At 37.7% G+C, this 17,503-nt stretch overlaps 1 protein-coding gene across 1 annotated transcript in view; it reads left to right on the plus strand.

The window, feature by feature from the left end:
- Positions 1–11,134, plus strand: part of SLC26A7 (solute carrier family 26 member 7) — a 67,203-nt gene extending 56,069 nt beyond the window's left edge. Inside the window, 7 exon segments of the mRNA XM_075085806.1 lie at positions 4,056–4,193; positions 5,911–5,959; positions 8,664–8,764; positions 10,647–10,701; positions 10,791–10,938; positions 10,940–11,018; positions 11,021–11,134. Of these exon segments, the coding sequence (XP_074941907.1) occupies positions 4,056–4,193; positions 5,911–5,959; positions 8,664–8,764; positions 10,647–10,701; positions 10,791–10,938; positions 10,940–11,018; positions 11,021–11,134 (684 nt within the window).
- Positions 11,135–17,503: the final 6,369 nt, after the last annotated feature.

Below are 17,503 nucleotides of genomic sequence, written 5' to 3' on the forward strand. Positions count from 1 at the left end.
ATCATCATGAAGTTGTCAGAGACTACTTCACACATATCACCACCTTGTACTCAAACAAGGGTACCCTCATGTGAAAAATAGATGGAAGAATGTCCCTGAAATACTGTTCTTTAAAAATTTGGCTTCTTACAAACTTAAATCTACTAGTCAGAGATTTTAAATTCTTTCGGTTATTTTCATTGCAATTATCATCAAAGTTGCTTGTGGTCAGGCCCATGGTAGGAAAAGAAGGGTAATGACCCAGGGAGATGAACTCCCTCCTCCAAGATGAAATGGTAGGTCAGCAGCCAAGAGAGAAGTAGAACCATGTGTCCTTTCAGCACAGAGTCCCGTCACTAGGCCATCCTGCCTTCTCCATCATGGCAGTTTCTACTATGTCCTCTTTGCTCTCCTAATGCTTACGAAGGGTCTTATGTACCAGTAAGCAATATGCTCAACAGTTATTACCTCACCATTAAGAAGCTCTCCTCTAAAGAATTTATTTTTTCTGGCAAATGTTTTCTATTAGAACTATCTTGGGCTTAAAATCTGAACTTGGCTGAGGGGGGTTTACTGTTTTGGCATGCTGAACAATGCTGGAATGTGAAAGGTACATGAGAATGGGGAGGACTCTGAAATGTGAATTAAAAACATGGTTGTTGAGGCTGGCCCAGCTGTCAACTATTATATCACTTTTCATTCTCGAGGAAAAGTGTTGGAGTAACTTTGTCAGAGATGGGTAACCAAAATTTGATTTACTTCCTTTTTTTCATATCAGTTCATAAAAGAATTTGTACAAATCCCTATGTGTCTTTTTTTTAACTGCTTCCTTGATTTTCTTTTCTTAATCATTAAGATTAATGCCAGTAACCAAGTAATAACAAACTAGTGCCTGCAGACAGTGGGGAAAATAACATTTCGTTAAGAAAGCAAATTGCTCAAGAGCTTATTACACAAAACTAGAAGGAAAATATTTTTAAGATTTAGAAAAATGCCTTTAATTGAATTTAGAATCACTGGGTTGCACCAGGCATTTAGGGTAATTTTTAATGTATGAACGTTAGAATGATCCAAGTTCCCCTGGTAAATAACAGCTTAGACATAGACAACAGGACTTTTAAACATGAAAATATGTAAGCTTAATGATCTACCCTGCCATTAAAGTCTTTGGATTTATAGAGGTTATTTCATCAATAGGAGAAAAGACACTTTAATGTGGAAAAAAGCAAGAGGGTATTTAGAAGTTTATGTGAAACACACTGCATCACAGGCGTTCCCTGAAATGAATTTTATCCAAGCGTAGACAGTGTTGTGCAGAGTGCACGGGGCAATTGCCATTACCCTTCTAAGTCATAGCGGGGATAGGCCACCTGAGATAATTTTCTTTCTTTCTTGGCAAGGACACGACAAAGAGGAAATCCATTTTTCTCAGAGTGGTTCTTATTGAGAAAGGAGCTAGAACCAAACCAGAGCCAGGATTAGCTGAGCCACATGTGGCACAGTTGTCCTTGCCCATCCTGGAAAAAAGATTGTACCTAAATCTGCCATCTGCTTCATTTGGCCTTATGATTTGAGCCTTTCAGATTTTCCACCTTGTATTTTTAGGAACTTGTTAGCTGTTGATCATCACAGGCTTTGATCTTTGCGCATCAGTATTCCTTTTTTTAGTTGTCATCTTTCACTTTGCTTCTACTGGTATGGCACTGGAGTGCCCACTTGTCTCCACACCAAGCTGTGTATAGCACCTTTTCTAACAGAATTTGTGGGATGTTGGAGTATTTCTCCATTCAAGCATATATTGTCCTCTGTTTCACCCTTATTTTAGAATTTTCTTTCATATAATCTTAGCCATTTTAATTGCCAGTTAGGCTTTGCCACTTGACTGACCGAGGTATGTTGGTGAGATGATATTTACCACAATCATATTCATAGGTGAATTGCGCAAAGTCCCTATACATAGTCTGGGGTTCATTGCCGCAGTTTTGGTCACTTGGTGGTGTCCGAGAGATTGTCTGATTCCCAGAGGTCTGAATAGCAGTCTACAATAAGGAGGTAGTTTGTGTGGTTTGTGGTGAAGATTTTCATTCCTGTTTTGCTTGAAGGTCTTTTGGGAAAACTGTGTATCTCCAATGCAATCCCATGCTTTTTTGAACTACTTAAAAACTGTCTGTGTGTCAGCTCCACTTACTTGTGTTTGAGTGTGACCTTGTTATATGTCTCTGACTTTTGTTAGGAAGAATAGAGGCTTTTTGAACCTATATTCTCTTGCGACTCCTTGGTTTTTACTTCCTGTTACCCATTGTCACAAGTAGTTAACTTTTGAGACCTGATACTCACATAAATCAGATATCTTATTTCAGTAGTAAATAGATACCTGCTGTGTCCAGATCCCTCATTGCACTTAGTGATAGGATACTTTATTGCATATAGCACTTTTGTGGACTGAAATCCTTTTGGAGAACTTCTTGGAGTCAGATCTGTTGATGGGCCCTCACACAGTCTGCTGCTGTCCTGCTGAGGTGGTGTCAGCTGCAGTGTTTGCCCATTAAAATCTCACTCTGTTTTCTTTCTTCCGGAGTGGGTAAAGTTTTTTATGAGACCGTTGAAGCTGACACTCAGTGATACCATGTTCTGCATGTGAAAATAACTAGTGGGAATCATTGCTGTGCAATGTTCAGGTTGTGAACTCGAGGATCCTTTCTTTGTCTCACCTGGAAGGAGAATGCTCTGAACTTCCACATGTAACCTAGATATCCCCAGCTTCCATAAAAGACATATCTGAAAGGCAAATTAATCCTATCACTTTTTTGGCAATGTGCTTCTAGCAGTGTAATTGTGGCTATTTAAGAACCTGTAGTTGCATGAATGCCTGTCAGGTCGAAAATGCCATTGAAAATACTGGTAACGTTTACAGGCCACACATGATCCTGCTTATTCCTGTTTACAGCACTAGATGCATAAAAACTTAATACATTTGTTTACTGAAATATACAAAAAGAACTTCATAAGTAGATGTAATATCTTTTACTAGATCAAACAGCACAACTGGAAAAAGTAGAAGATCCTAACAGCTGACAGATTTTTCTTCAAGTCTGAAATAGAAGAATTAGAATCCAAAGCAGCTGAAAGCAGTCTCAAACATAGTTTGCCCAAGGAAAAGAGAGATATGGTTCTTAACCTGTGGAAAGTGGACAGCGTGGTAGAATTAGCTTAACTCTACCCACCTATCAAATCAGCATATTTATACATAAATATTAATTTTTCTTACTGGCTTTCGAAGTTGTTTTAAGTCCACTTTGAGAATGAGAGAAAAAGTGCTTGTTTTGTGGGAAATGTTCCCCACTGCTACCTGGGGGTTTCCTGACCTTTATCTGATGTCATTCAGAAATTGTTCTGGTGCATAATGTCTGTATTTTGGGCCACACGATTTGATTGAAGGTACCTGATGAACTGGATGAAACTTATTCAAGGAAGTGCAGAGGCAGGAACTGGTGGCGGCTGATGGTTCTCGTGTAGATTATTTATTGTGTTCGTTGTAGATACGTGCTGGCAAAGTTTAAAAAGTGTTGCTCAAGCTTGGTCTGGATCTACTAAGTATTTCCATGGAGAAATATCCCTGTTGCACTAAAGTCATCTTCAGATAACTGAGATGAAGATTTTCAGCATTCCCCAAAGCACCTGCAGCATTTGCCCCCAAGCCTCATGTGTTTTTTCCAACACATATGTTTGACTAATAACAGCTACTCCCTGTCTGCAAGCCTTGTCTTGCCTGTGTTTGGGGATCATACCAATGGAAACAGCGCTCCTACTATTTGCCAGATAATAGCCTTAAGTATCATAATGAATATGATTTTGCTTGAATTAAGGATAATTTTTCTTATAGGTTACTTACATTTCCTTTTTTACTTCAGTCGTGTGTGAAAACTGATCAAGACAGTTATCTGTTAAATCATTATCACAACCCAAAGCTCTTTCCACATTGATTTACAGGCATTTGCAGCATTTTTAAAGAAATTACTTTGTTTTTCAGTCTCCAAACACAAGGTAATCTTCTTGTATTTTATTTTATTCCACAGGAATCATTAAAACAGGTAACGATTGTTTCAGTCTGCAACCCATTAGTCTTTCTGAATGCCAGGAAATTTCATGCTGACCTGATAAAGATAATCCAGAAGGATAGCACGAGCAGCCAGGCATGTGAAGATGTAAACAAGGTAAGCTGTGCTATATGCTTCAGTAATCATGGTGATGGTGTTGAAGATCATGATTGCTTTCCTTGCATTTCTTAGACAATGCAATCAGATACTGAAACAGATTTAAAAAGGTAATATTTCAAGTTATTAATTTAGGATAGAAAAAGTTAATCTTAATCAGATTCAGTATGGATTGCTTTCTTGCTATTACTTGAATATCTCTACTATTTCTATATATGATCCTGTAAAAGACATTAAAGCACTGATTCAAAGCTCTTCAAAATTTCTGCCAGAACTTACATAACCTCAGATAATGTAAGGTTGTGATTTTAAAAAGACAATGAGTGCTACAAATCTACTTGAACAAAATGTGAGGTTTTTTTGCTGGAGGTGAGTCCATGAGAGACAGACACTTCATTTCTGACTATAAGTAATTCCAGGAGAATTAGGAAGAAGGTACAAACTGACTGAAGTTTTTCTCAAAGGTAGTGTTTAGTTTTCATTTTCTGCACTGGTTGTACTGGAAGAATAAACAGTACAAAAATTATATAGAACTTGGTTTTGGAGAATATCTCCATAAGTACAGTATTTTCCAAGCTTATCTGCACATAACTACTGCAACTTCCTACAATGCTCCCTAAAAGGGAAAAAAATTTTACTTTTTCTATCATTACAGTGAAGACATTCCAATCCTGTATTATCCTTACGGTGGGCAATATCATCCAGTTTGGCAAACTGGGCTGAGAAAATCATAGTTCTTTCTTAGGCAAGTTAAGACAACATTCAGCATTGTGTGCCCGCCACCTCTCCTGTCTCTTGCCAAAGAGCTGTGCTACCCATACCTACTTTGATGGGTGGCTTCTCCTCATACAGAAATTCAGCTCAGAAATCGTGCTGCTTTTTTTCCTTGGTTGTACTCGGCTAACTGATTTGGATTAGTATGATAACAAACCCCCAAACCGAGAGAAATTACTTAGGATTTGCATGGAATTAATTTATGAGTTAATTTAGTAGGTGTAATAAGTCAGTAAGTTAATTTAATAAGTTAATTTATACATTTACTTAAGAGGAAGATTTTATCCTTTGTCTCTTCTGTAAGGTACTTGGCAGTACACCTGCCTGAAATACTGTATGTAAATTTTTTTGTGGAATAATGGTCTTTCTGTGAAAAAAAAAATGCACCTTGGATTTTTTTCTCTGCTGTATTTCTGGTTTTAACACATATTTCTACTGAGAACTTAATATTCATTTTTAAATGGTTATAAAAAAATTTCTCACGATAAAAGTAGTTCTTTAATAAATTTACATGTTGAAAATGTTTTCACTAAAATATTAGCATAGCAGATGAGATTGCAGCAAGTAGAAAATGAATCAAAAATTAATCTTATAAAATCACTGACTAGAAGTGGTCTTTTGACCACTTTTTAACCAAACCCTGCTTCCCCAAAGCATCATGTCCATAATGTGCTTTCTAGTGGATCCAAACATGACAGAAGTTGAGTCATCTAGAAAGAAAAACAAGATATCAGTTTAGTATAACTTCAGAAGAATACTGAGAAACATACTTGGCAAGTGCTGAATATCTAATAGGCTGTTCCACACAATATGCTTTTGAAGAGAAGGAGTTAACTTTGATATTGAAAACCAGAATTCTTATGCATTGCACTGATTTTCTCTGGTTACTATGCATTGGACTACTTTTCCTTAGTATGTTAATAGTTTGTTGTTTTTATTTCAGTGTGAGCAGAACACATTGCTCTGTTCGTTTCCCAATGGGACTTGTCATGGTGAGTTTATTATCTATAAATGATATTAAACCCAAAATGGATATAAGTGTGCAAAACGGCTCCACGCTTTTCTATTTGTTTCTATGTGAACTCCAGTTGTCTGGAGACTAATATTTTCAGTTAGACCAAACATTCAATGAAGCATGAGGGCTAAACAGTGTTAAATTCTGTTAACCTTGGCCTAACAGGTCCTATTTCATTCTGTTCTTGACTGACTTTTTAAGACTTCAAAAGCAGGGAACCCATGAATATACCTTTTCTGCTGGAGTCCCTGCTCATTTCTCATGAACCACTGTGTGCACAGTGAGACAGGCAGGCAGTGGGGGGAACCACTTGCCACATTAGTGCTTGGATTGGTCTTCAGACAAAGGCCTAAGAGGCTGTTTCGCTAAGCTCTGGTCTTGTTTTTCTGCATTCACAGTGGGGCTTGGATATTAGTATGCAAAAGTAAAAATAGGATAAGATTAGAGCCATGTTAAATCCTTATGAACTTTAAAGCTACTTAGGAGAAAATCTCAGAAAACATCAACTGAATTATCAGTAACGCTATGACCACCAATATTGTGCTGTATTTCAATAGAGGAGAGAATAAAGGAAAAAACCTAAGGGTTTGTTTTCAATTAAAGCATAAGCTGGATAATTCCACTCTTCCCACATTTTATAACACTTAAATCAAACCAGAACACATACATTCCCATGGGAGAGCTGCAGCAACCTTTTGCAGAAGATACTTTATACAGATGACTTCATTGTGGATAGAATTAAAATATTGTGTTTATTTAAAACACTTAAAAGCATTAAGGCCCCAGTAGAGAATCTGATTTGGGGGATGCTGTCTGAACGTTTACTTTTATTAACTAGATTCATGACATTTTTATGATACTACAGTGTTTAGTTTACTTGGGGGTGACGGACTGCTTTGCTGTAACACATAGCAATGCAATGATAATGGCTACCGAAGACTATACAGGGCTATACTGTAAAATACTAAAAAAGTACAAAGCACTTTATATATGAGGAGATTTTTGGAAGGTTTTGGCAGTACATACTTGGGTCTTCTTTTGGATGAACTGGTTTCTCATGTTACAGAAGTTACAGACAGCACATGACCTCTTTTCTGATTGCTTACATCCTGCCTTGAGGACTTAAATGCTCTGTTGGTCCTAGTACCAACTAGTCCATGGTGACTGTTCATGGGAGCTTTAAAATAAAAATAAAAAAAAAAAAAAACACAGAGAAAAAAAAAATTCCTATAAGAAAGAAAACAAAACATGGGGCTTTAATTTTTAGGAAGGAGGGGAGCAGGAAGACATAAAACTTAATCCTTAAGGCAGGTGTCCTGGAAGGCACAGTAATGTAGGTCATTATCAAAATCTTTCCTTTCTTCCTCTGGGGAGTACCAATTTGCCATTGGTCTGTATCAGCACCAAATCAAACAGCTGGTCTTGCCCTTGCCACTCGTTCAGAGAGGGAGGAGGTCTTTACCTAACCTCCATTCAGAAGCCAAGCAGCCTCTGCTGCAGTGCAGGAAGCCAGCTGGGTGGGAAGGTAGCACAAGTAACAGGGAGAAAGACCAAGTTCTTTTGTTTCAAAGGCAGAGGAGGTGCATAGAAAAGATTACAGTGAGCAGCCTAGCAGATCGCATAAATCCTTTCTCGGTTTCCATCACAGTAGTGTCAGGCAGGAGGTTTCTTTTTAAACTCTGTATTTTTGTTTGGTATGTATCTGTTAATGTACGTTGGCCAACACAAAGACAGTAAATCTCTGGAGGTTCAAGTCCAAAAGGCTCTGGCTCTCAGGCTTCTGTCAGAAAGGAATTAGCACTCTTATAAATCTAGACCATGGGGAAATTCTAAGTGCCCTCAAGAGTTTAAAATCTTGTCCTCTGCTCTGTCAAAATGGTTTAGTTTAACCCATCTTTACATTCAGATTTTTTCCCTTTTTTTTTTTTTTTTGTGCATTATCATAACTAACATTTGTTCACAGAGCAATGTAAATAAGACATGCATTATTTTCTAGTTTTCCCTTTATGACAGCCTAGAATAATTTATCTATGTGCTAGTTCAGGACACATTTAGGAGTCTGGGAGTGTGCTTAGTTTAAGCACAAGATGGCCTGAGGTTGAAGAATGAGCAAAAGACCTTTGCGAATCTTACCAACAACTTTTTCTCCCCAGCATCAATAAGTGGTAGTATATTAAAATTTAACCAAACAAAAAACAGCACAGTAAAACCTTAGGAAAATTAAACACGCCACTTTATTTTTCTTCCTTATAGGAAGATACTAGTTAAGCCATAGGCAGGCATTCAGGTACTACAGAAATGAATGTTGTATCAGAACTTAAAAGAGAGATATATTCTCTGTGTAGCTCATGTAAACTCTTCCAAACAAGCCAAGATATTATCCGGACTCATTTAGAAATTCAAATCTGAAGAAGCAATTCCCCAATTCTTGTGGGACTATTCCTGCCTAGAACGTCTTACTAATAATATATTCTGCCCATCATCACTTCATTCCATTGCTCTGAATGTCCTTCATTTGTGCTTCTAAAATGTGCCATATACTTGACTGATACCCCCGTACAAAATAGTAAAATTTTTATTGTGACAGTTTGGGTTTATTTTGTTGAACTACCATTATTCTTATACACATTTCTTGACTATTCTCCCTTTTAATTAAAGTTTTTCATTTATCAATTGTGTAGGTGAGTCATTGCAGTTATGTCACGGTGAGCGATGTGTTTTGGTATTAGACTGCAGTGGACTGAATTTCTTTGACTACACTGGAGTCTCGGTGCTGCTTCAGGTATTCATGACATCAGACAAACTTTACATAGAAATATAATTACACATGCAAGTTACTGGGCCAGCTACTAGTCACCTCAGCTATATTAGTGGATAAACATGTCATTTGTGGAAAAGATGAACACAGATTTGGTATTAAACTGCACTGTGTTTATATATAAAATGATATTAAAAATAATTCTAAAGATTTGGGGTGATATTCAGTGCATATTTAAGTATCTGTACGTAATGGAGATGAGTTTCGGAACCTTCTTTTTTTTTAATTTACAGCTGGTTTAGGTCATATTTGACCCTGTCATGTCAGTTATGTCAGTTGGAGTCATGTGTGGATTTACCCCTTTAAAATTTCAGCTTTTAATTCTGTGATTTTATCTGTATGTCCTGCTTTCTGCTAAGCCAAAGGTCTTAATGATCTCCATGTTTTCCTCTGTGGGTTACATACCTAGCAGGCTGGGTTCCTCAGGCATTGCAGGAGCTCCAAGAAGCTCCCAGAAGACTAAAACCAGTAACCACATAATGAGCAGTTTTATATAGTGGATGAAAAATTATGTTCAAAACCTATTTCTTATATTTCCATTGGGTCTGGCATTTAATAGATGTGTAGTGGGTACTGATTTAAATGGGTATGCAAGGTTTCGTTCATATAATTTTTCTGAGTAAGATAGAAGACCAGATTTAAACTTGGCTCTCAGCCCAGGCCTTTTCTTATCCTAACCATTTTCTCATTTTGCTGCAGTGATTAGGCAGGGAAGTAAGTGCTGCCTTAAAAATGTTAAAATAAAACTGTGTGTATGTGAGGGTATAGTTAAAAATAAAACTGGAAAAGTTAAATAAGGAGAGCGGGAGTTACTCTTTATTATGTGTCACCTCAAAATGTAGGGTATTCAATAAAACTATTAGATAAAGCATTAATTAAAAAAAAAAGATTTGTGAAACTCGTTTCCAAAAGTTCTTAGAGACCCAAGAAGTACGAATTATATTAAAGAAGTGTTAGGCAGATCTGTGAGAGGTAAGTCCATTATCAGCTGTGAAAAGCACAGGTTGGGAGTGCAGCCTCTGAATGAATGACTGCTTCAAAACTGAGTTACCCAGAGGAGAAGGAGACTCAACATGTCCTCATTGTTACACTCCTTCCCGAAATGCCATCACTGCTGCTAGAGTTGGAGGAAGTTTTAGGCTGAGTCAGGTTTTTGGTTTATTTTTAAAAATAGGGTATTCTGATGTGGTTCTCATTGAATCTCTTCTCTCTCAGTTTTTCCACTTTACATGGGTTATTTAAGCATTTTCTGAATCAGGGACTGCTTTTGATGTTCCTCATCAGCCAGAAAAGGCCCTACTCAGGTTCTAGAGTTATTTTCACCTTTTTTATGATTTTCTGGCTTATTGAATGTCTAGTCTCTGTGAAGTTGAACATTTCTAAAGAAAGAATAAAGAACAACTTACTGCAAAATGTAGCATAATGGTTATGGTGCTTTTCTGATAGACTGCTGGAAGTTTCAAAGTTTCCTAAGTCTGATTCAAGCCTTTGTGGAATGGTAGGTAAGCATGTGGAGAGGAGATGGGGACACCTGCTGAAAAAGGAAAACTGGAGAAAAAAAATCTAAAAAATATAATTTAAAAAATGATAAATTGTTGATCAAATTCAGATTTAATTAATTTTATCACCAGAAGAGCTGCACAGTATTTTGAGAAGGGGGAGGAAATTAGTGTGGGCTTGTGGTGTTTGCATTATGGAAGGGCTCACTCTGGTGGCTGCTGGCAGTATCACTTCAGCAGCAGAACTTGATCCTCTCTGCCTGCATTGAATATGTTCTTTTTGGATATTTAATTCCTGTTGGTATTTTAAACAGGTTTTTTTGAATTTCATGTTTTCACACATATAGATTTACATGGACTGTAAAAACAGACACATCGATGTGTTGCTAGCACACTGCAAAGGCAAGTATCAGCTTACAGCAAAATTTTTAACATGACGGTTTATATATCCTCGCTACCTTATCAGTGCTCATATGTTTGTTTTATTGCAGCTTCCTTGATAAAAGCAATGCAGTACGGTGGAAATCTTGAATCTGAAAATCCTGTCTTCTTTGAATCTATTTCTTCGGCAATCGATGCCATTCAGATTCACAGGGTGAGACTTAAAGCAGCGGTAGGTGAAGGCTGGAGGGCTTCTTTGATACTCACAGCAATTTATTGAAGTCCAGGGAAATCTTATCTACCTAGTGAACCTTTTGTGTAGAGATCTTTTATCTATCTATTCTCTACAACTGGTCTTCAGCCTCTGGACTGCAGTTATCAAGCTTTTCCTGCTAGCACTCTCTTCCTGTCCCCATCTCTCCGTCAGCAACAACTTCTCAGTCTTCTATGGTAGATCCAGAGACGCTGTGTTGTGGTACATTAATCTGGGTGCATTCTCTGCTGTAAAGCATTATGTCATCTAGACACACCTAACATGGCCTCTCAGCAAGGCAAATTAACTCACACCCAGTTCTGCGTTACTGAACAACTACACTCCATTGCTCAGCCTGGGTCACTTAAAGGTACTTCACAGAGCACCGCACTGTTCTGACCAAAACACTTCTGGATCCGTAGCAAGTTTGTTCTGCGCTAATAAGCTTCCCTCTACCCTGTACTGTAGTGTGCTGTGTTGGTTTGCTGGTAGAAAAAAGGGAGAGGAATTGCATGAGGTGGAAGAGAGAGCTAAAGGGAAAAGGAGGCTTGAACGTGTATTTATTTGCTCAATATTTCTTGCATTCCTTGTTAAAAGGCTGTAAACCTGGGCTTTCCTCATAAACCATGTGAGCCTTGTTCATTGCAATGCCAGCATAACTGAGCAAGCATTACAAGTATTGTGCTTTGCCATGGTTTTATTCATGATTCCAAACATGGCTGAAGCTTGGCTCAGAGCCTTCTCTGAAGGACATTAAACTCATCATGGTCTGTGGTTTGGGTATTTTTGTTCTCCACTTTGTATTTTACTAATTAAAATAGAGCTGCCTATAGACGAAATCACTTTCCATTGATTTATCCAGATAAGGTGAATTGGCAGAGTTGGTCTAGCAGATTGACCAGAAAAACATGTTTTCTTCAGAGCTTTCAATATTTTTAATTTTGTGGCCCTGAAAAAAAAAGAAATGGTAACTGCAGGGCAAGAATAACGGGGATGACTATTTTATATTTTGTCTGGGTCTGATTAGGTGAACTAGGATGATTGTTGTGTTATAAAATGTCTGTATTCTTTATAGATGTTCATTAACCTTCCTCACATTCTTGTAAGATAGTTATGTACTAGCATTCCCATTTTGTGGAAATGGGACATAGAAAGACCAGGACAAATGTCCAAAGCGAAAAGGGAGAGTTAGAGCTCAGAAGCCCACTTTTCTAGGAACTGATCCCATGTTTCTACTGGAGCTGCTAAGGAAATCAAAGCTCTGAATAGTGGCTTAGTTGAGTCGTCTGAAAGGCTTCCACTGAGCCTCAAATTTTAAATGTAATTATGAACAGTGTATATATGCTGCTGATGCCTCCTCAGAGTATTCAAAGTGTGTGATTTGGGTTTTTTGTGTGTTCCTTGCATTTAATACCTGAAGATAAGATGAACAGGACTAAAAAGGCAGGGTGAGTGCAATAGCAGCACTACACTGTAACTAACACAGTCTGTCTATGTACTCTTCCTGTGCCTTTTTAAGATGCTAACATCAGAAGGAATTTTGAGTGTTTACATGAAGGCGGAAAGGGAAGGGGAAGGGGAAGGGGAAGGGAAGGGGAGGGGGAGGGAAAGGAAGGGAAGGGAAGGGAAGGGAAGGGAAGGGAAGGGAAGGGAAGGGAAGGAAAGGAAAGGAAAGGAAAGGAAAGGAAAGGAAAGGAAAGGAAAGGAAAGGAAAGGAAAGGAAAGGAAAGGAAAGGAAAGGAAAGGAAAGGAAAGGAAAGGAAAGGAAAGGAAAGGAAAGGAAAGGAAAGGAAAGGAAAGGAAAGGAAAAAGAAGGAAGGAGTTGGAGATTTATGGAAAGTGATTTGTTCTGATTTATATTTCAACTTTCCCCTATAGCAGAAAATAGACTTTCACTGGCAGAAAGATAAAGGCAAGAGGGTTTCATGGATCCTTTTCATCTCTGCTGCTGTTTGGAAATACAAGGGTGCTCTTGTCTACATTTTCCAAGGATAATGTCATGCAATTTTAATTTTTATGTTGATAAGTTGGTAAAAGACTCATCTGTTGCTTTATGCAGTTCATCCTCGTCATAGATACTTTTTGATTTATTAGTCTTTATAATTGTAACATTTCCAAACTAGCACTGCTTCATCTACTAATTTTACATGATATTCTAGGAAAACATTATAATACATTTTTTCTATTTCTCCCAATATAGAATTACAGCAAGTTCAGTGAACAGAGTGAAGTGTGATGTCAACCTATTGAATATGGCTAGTCTGATCTGCTCGTATTCAGAATGAACTACGCCACAGTTTCTCCTTAGTTTTTTTTCTCCAGGGGATCTCATAGATGATCTTTTATATACCATATATATTGACTGCATTCAGTAATGACAAATCTGCTATTCAGAAAAAAATCTTTCAGCTGTCATCACTCAGAGAATGTTCATATAATTTTTCTATAGTGGTTTTATATAATATTTTTATATACATTTAGATACGAATTATTAGAAAACAGCCATGAGGTACTGACTGTGTTTACCACTAAGGTATATTCTTTTAGATATCTTCTATTGTAACATTAGTTGTAATATCCATCTGTAGTTTTGTGCATGAAATAATAAAACATTATGAATTCTTAAAACCAGTGTGTTATAATCGATACAGTACATGCAGGAAGCCATATACCTGTGCATACTCTCTTTCTAACGGCTTTAGTTATCCTTTCTTCTGTTCCATCAGTCGTTCGCAATAACAGCATCATAGCACAGCTGACATATTCTTCCATTTCTTGTACTTGGTTTTGTATGCTTTTTAATGCCTGCCAAGGTCAGTGGGAGCACCGTATATTCAGAGAAGGCAAATGTATGTTGGCTAAGTGCACTGGATTTTCTCCCCCCTCTAGTACTTGTCACAAGTTATTATTATGGCTTGTTACATTTTCAAAGCCACAGGTATTATTTAGCTCAGATCGAAGAGGAAAAGCTGGTAATATTTTTCTGAAACTTGTTCTTGTTTCCAGTATAGAGTAGTCTGGATTTCCAGTTTGAGCTGTGATTTTCTGGTGTTGAAACCTTCAGCTGTGGCAGCTGAGAAATGACAGCGGAGAGACACATAAGGTGTGTGGCACATTTCATCCCCAATTCTGGTGTGCGGTACTGTGTGCAAGCACGCAAGTGGGGTGGAGGAATTAATGGGTTAATTATTTGGCTTGTAATTATGGTTGCCAGCAATCATATTAGTTTATGCTATCATATCTGTACCATATTATGTGGCAACATATATGACTTTTTTTTGTCTTGCCTTTTTCCTCACAGACTTTAAAAAACCTATGGAATCTAAAAGGTAAATTAATATCCACAGCTGTAATGGTTGTCTTAGCGCTACAGAGAGGAGAGAAGTACAAAGCTCTTTGTGCAGCTGGCATGTATAGGCAAAATGTAACGTTAAGCATCCTGTTTTCAGCAGCAGTTACAGTTGTATGCTTGCCTAGACTCTCCTTGCTCTCTCTGCCCAAGGCAGCTGCCTGCAGTAGATGAGGTGGCTCACAAAGTGAGTTTTCCATCTCTGCACACTTGAGTTAAGGCATCAATAGGCTTTTCTTCTGGTCTGGGTGATTCCACACCGCTAGAAGACAATGGGAGAGAGTCATGGGGTTTTTTTACCCTTCCAGTTATAAGTGACTCTTGAAGTTATCCCCCACTTTGTCCCACAGATGCCCAGAAGTGTTCCGTACATGTTCTGCTGAGACTGCTTTAATAACTGCTACCCCAAGTGTTGATTAGTAACTATGAGAAGCTTGTCATACACAGGAGAAGTAAGTTCTGCACATTGTCCCAAATGCATTCATTTCAGATGTCATAGTTGATTGCAGATGACTCATTACATCCTTGGATTCAGTATAGTTAAGGCTGTAATGTTTGATTAATAATTTCCTCAAACAGTTTTAGTAATTTATTATCACTTTAGAAACTATTTACATTGTACTTTAATTGTAGAGGCACCAATTGTATGTCACAGCTGAATGGAGATCTCTACTTAACTGTAAACTGAATAAACGAATAAATGAATAAACGGTATCTTTTCTACTACATTCAGTTTTTATTCTTTGACAGCTAAATGTTTTTCTGAAAATTTACAGATAAGTTGTAATGAAATTGTTAAAAATAGGGTCTTTAGCAAAGATAGCATCTACCAGGAGACTTACAGTTTTGTTCTCAATGACCTTTTAAATGGAAAAACATGGATGCTTTTAAAATTCTTTGTAGTGTCAGCCCTTTTGAAATCCTCTGCATCTCTGCATCAAATTAACAATTTTGTAGCGCTAATCAAAATGGCTTCCACTTTCCACTGCTTTCAACAGGAATAACTTTTCCACAGCTAAATGGCTGTTTTGAGATTTCTGTTTATCTCCCTTTAGCTCAAAGACCTTCAGTCTCATTTTAAAAAGTGTTTCATCAGTGTAAGACTTCAAATTCAAAATGTTCTGATGTTGTGATTACTGCTTGATTGTCTCTCAGGGCAGAATCAGGGATGAAATACATTTCTTCCCTTAAAACACCTAATCATAACTCTAAATTTCCTAACCTTCCAACACTGGGCTTTGGAACACTTGTAATATTCCTGTAATGTATTATACCTTATATAATTAGCCTAAATTTCTTTCTATTTCTCCAAATATACGTCATTAATTAGATTCCCTTGCTGGCAAGTGGCACCACTTGGGATAGTTGTTTCTCAGCAGAACAGAGCATTCAAGTGACCCATGAAGATAGCTGCCCTTTCAATTGCTTCTGAAATATCTGTACTGATTTTAAGCTCTGTCAGACCAGAACTGCTTTACAGACCATGGTTAGTGGGTGAGAGAGGGTCACTTTATTTTATCACTGGTCTAGGAGGGCAAATTACTTCACTACTGATGCAGTTTCTGTTTCTCCACCCCACGCCCCCCCTCTCAGCTATTAACATTTACTAAAACTGGTGATTGCACGTTGCCTGCTTTCAGGTGACCAGGATGACATGCCCTCAGATTTCATACACCAGTGACTGACTGCCAGGAGATCACCAGTTGCTCTGCCGGTGGGCTGGAATTTGCTTGGTGCCTTGCCGGAGCTGCTCTCTACATGTCTCTGGTGGTGATGTGTTTGCTTCACTTGCAGAGTCAACTGAGGAGCAACTGCTCAATCCTTTGGTGAAGATTTAAGGAAACACCCTAAACCTCCTACGTTAGGTTTTGGGGTACTACCGATTTCAACCTTTCCTCTATGCTTTTTTGTATAGGCTGTCCACTGTCTGCCCTCCAGCTCTCAGGAAGAATTTCTAAGTAAATATATAGGAGCTTAACCCAAAACCTCCCAATTAGCTTGACTAGAATAGAATAGAATGAAATAGAATAACATAGTTCAGCTGAAAGGGACCTACAGCCATCATCTTATCCAACTCCTATTATTAAAAAATAATGAAATAGAATAGAATAGAATAAACCATATTTATTCTGCTGATTCAGAAGGGTGAGGTGAGCCAAACTCACCGTGTCACAAAGAGACTGCATAAAGTCTGTGTCTCCTTACCACAGTGCAGGCCCTGGTCTCGCTATCCACACGGAAGTGAATTACAGCCAGTAAGAGAGAGTAAGGGGTTTAGTTATTGTGCCTTCTTGAGGCAAACATTCATCTTAGTACCTTCCAGCCTTATTTACCTGAACATTCCTAGTGAGTTTTCAGAGTAATGCAGTTTTATTAACCATGCTTGCATACATAAGCTTGTGCAGTGTTAGCAATAAGGGCAGAGTCCTGCAGTGTGGAGGTCTCTCCATTCTTATTGATTTCTAAAGGTGTGAGAGATACTCCCATCCCTCAGCAGAGGCTTGACGAAGTGTCTCATTTACTAGCATGTTTCAACTAATGAAACCAATGAGTTTACTACTCTTAGTAAGCAGTTCTGAAAACGTCACCATTCCCTTTGATTCCTATATATATACTCAGATGCTCAGATTTTACTTTCCTAAACTCAAAATGTATGAATCATCTAGCTTACGAAAATCAGTGCTTCAATTTTGCTCATTTTGGCGTATTCTGCATTTCATAGGAAAACATTAATACAAGATTGTTTTCAAGAGACGGCCCAATGTGTTCAGAGATGTTGATGTCTTTAGGAATTTTTAGCTATTTTTAAGAATTAATTCTAGATGTCAGATAGTACATTATGTGCATGAAGAGTTTTCTGCAAAATTTAAGAGGTACTAATCAGAGTCTGTTAAAATGGGGATCTGATCATTTGCTTCTTACACAATTTGTGTTTCACATGTTCCAAAACAAAGCGAGCAATGAGGGAAAAAAAATAGAGTGCAAACTGATGTTAAGAAATTAATATAGTGACAATTATAAATTAGGCATACAATATGTAATAAGGAAAAGACTGTTAACATTATATTTATGCAAATTAAATGTTTCTAATTCTCATCATATGTCTTTCATTTTAAAGGTTATTTGCCCTGATTGTATGATTCAAGTGTCACAAGGTCTGACTTTAGGTGCTTTGACATAATTAATTTGACAGCTCTGTGTATCATAAATATATAATGTAA

The sequence above is a fragment of the Phalacrocorax aristotelis genome, chromosome 2 (genome assembly GCF_949628215.1).
Source record: "Phalacrocorax aristotelis chromosome 2, bGulAri2.1, whole genome shotgun sequence".
NCBI lineage: Eukaryota > Metazoa > Chordata > Aves > Suliformes > Phalacrocoracidae > Phalacrocorax > Phalacrocorax aristotelis.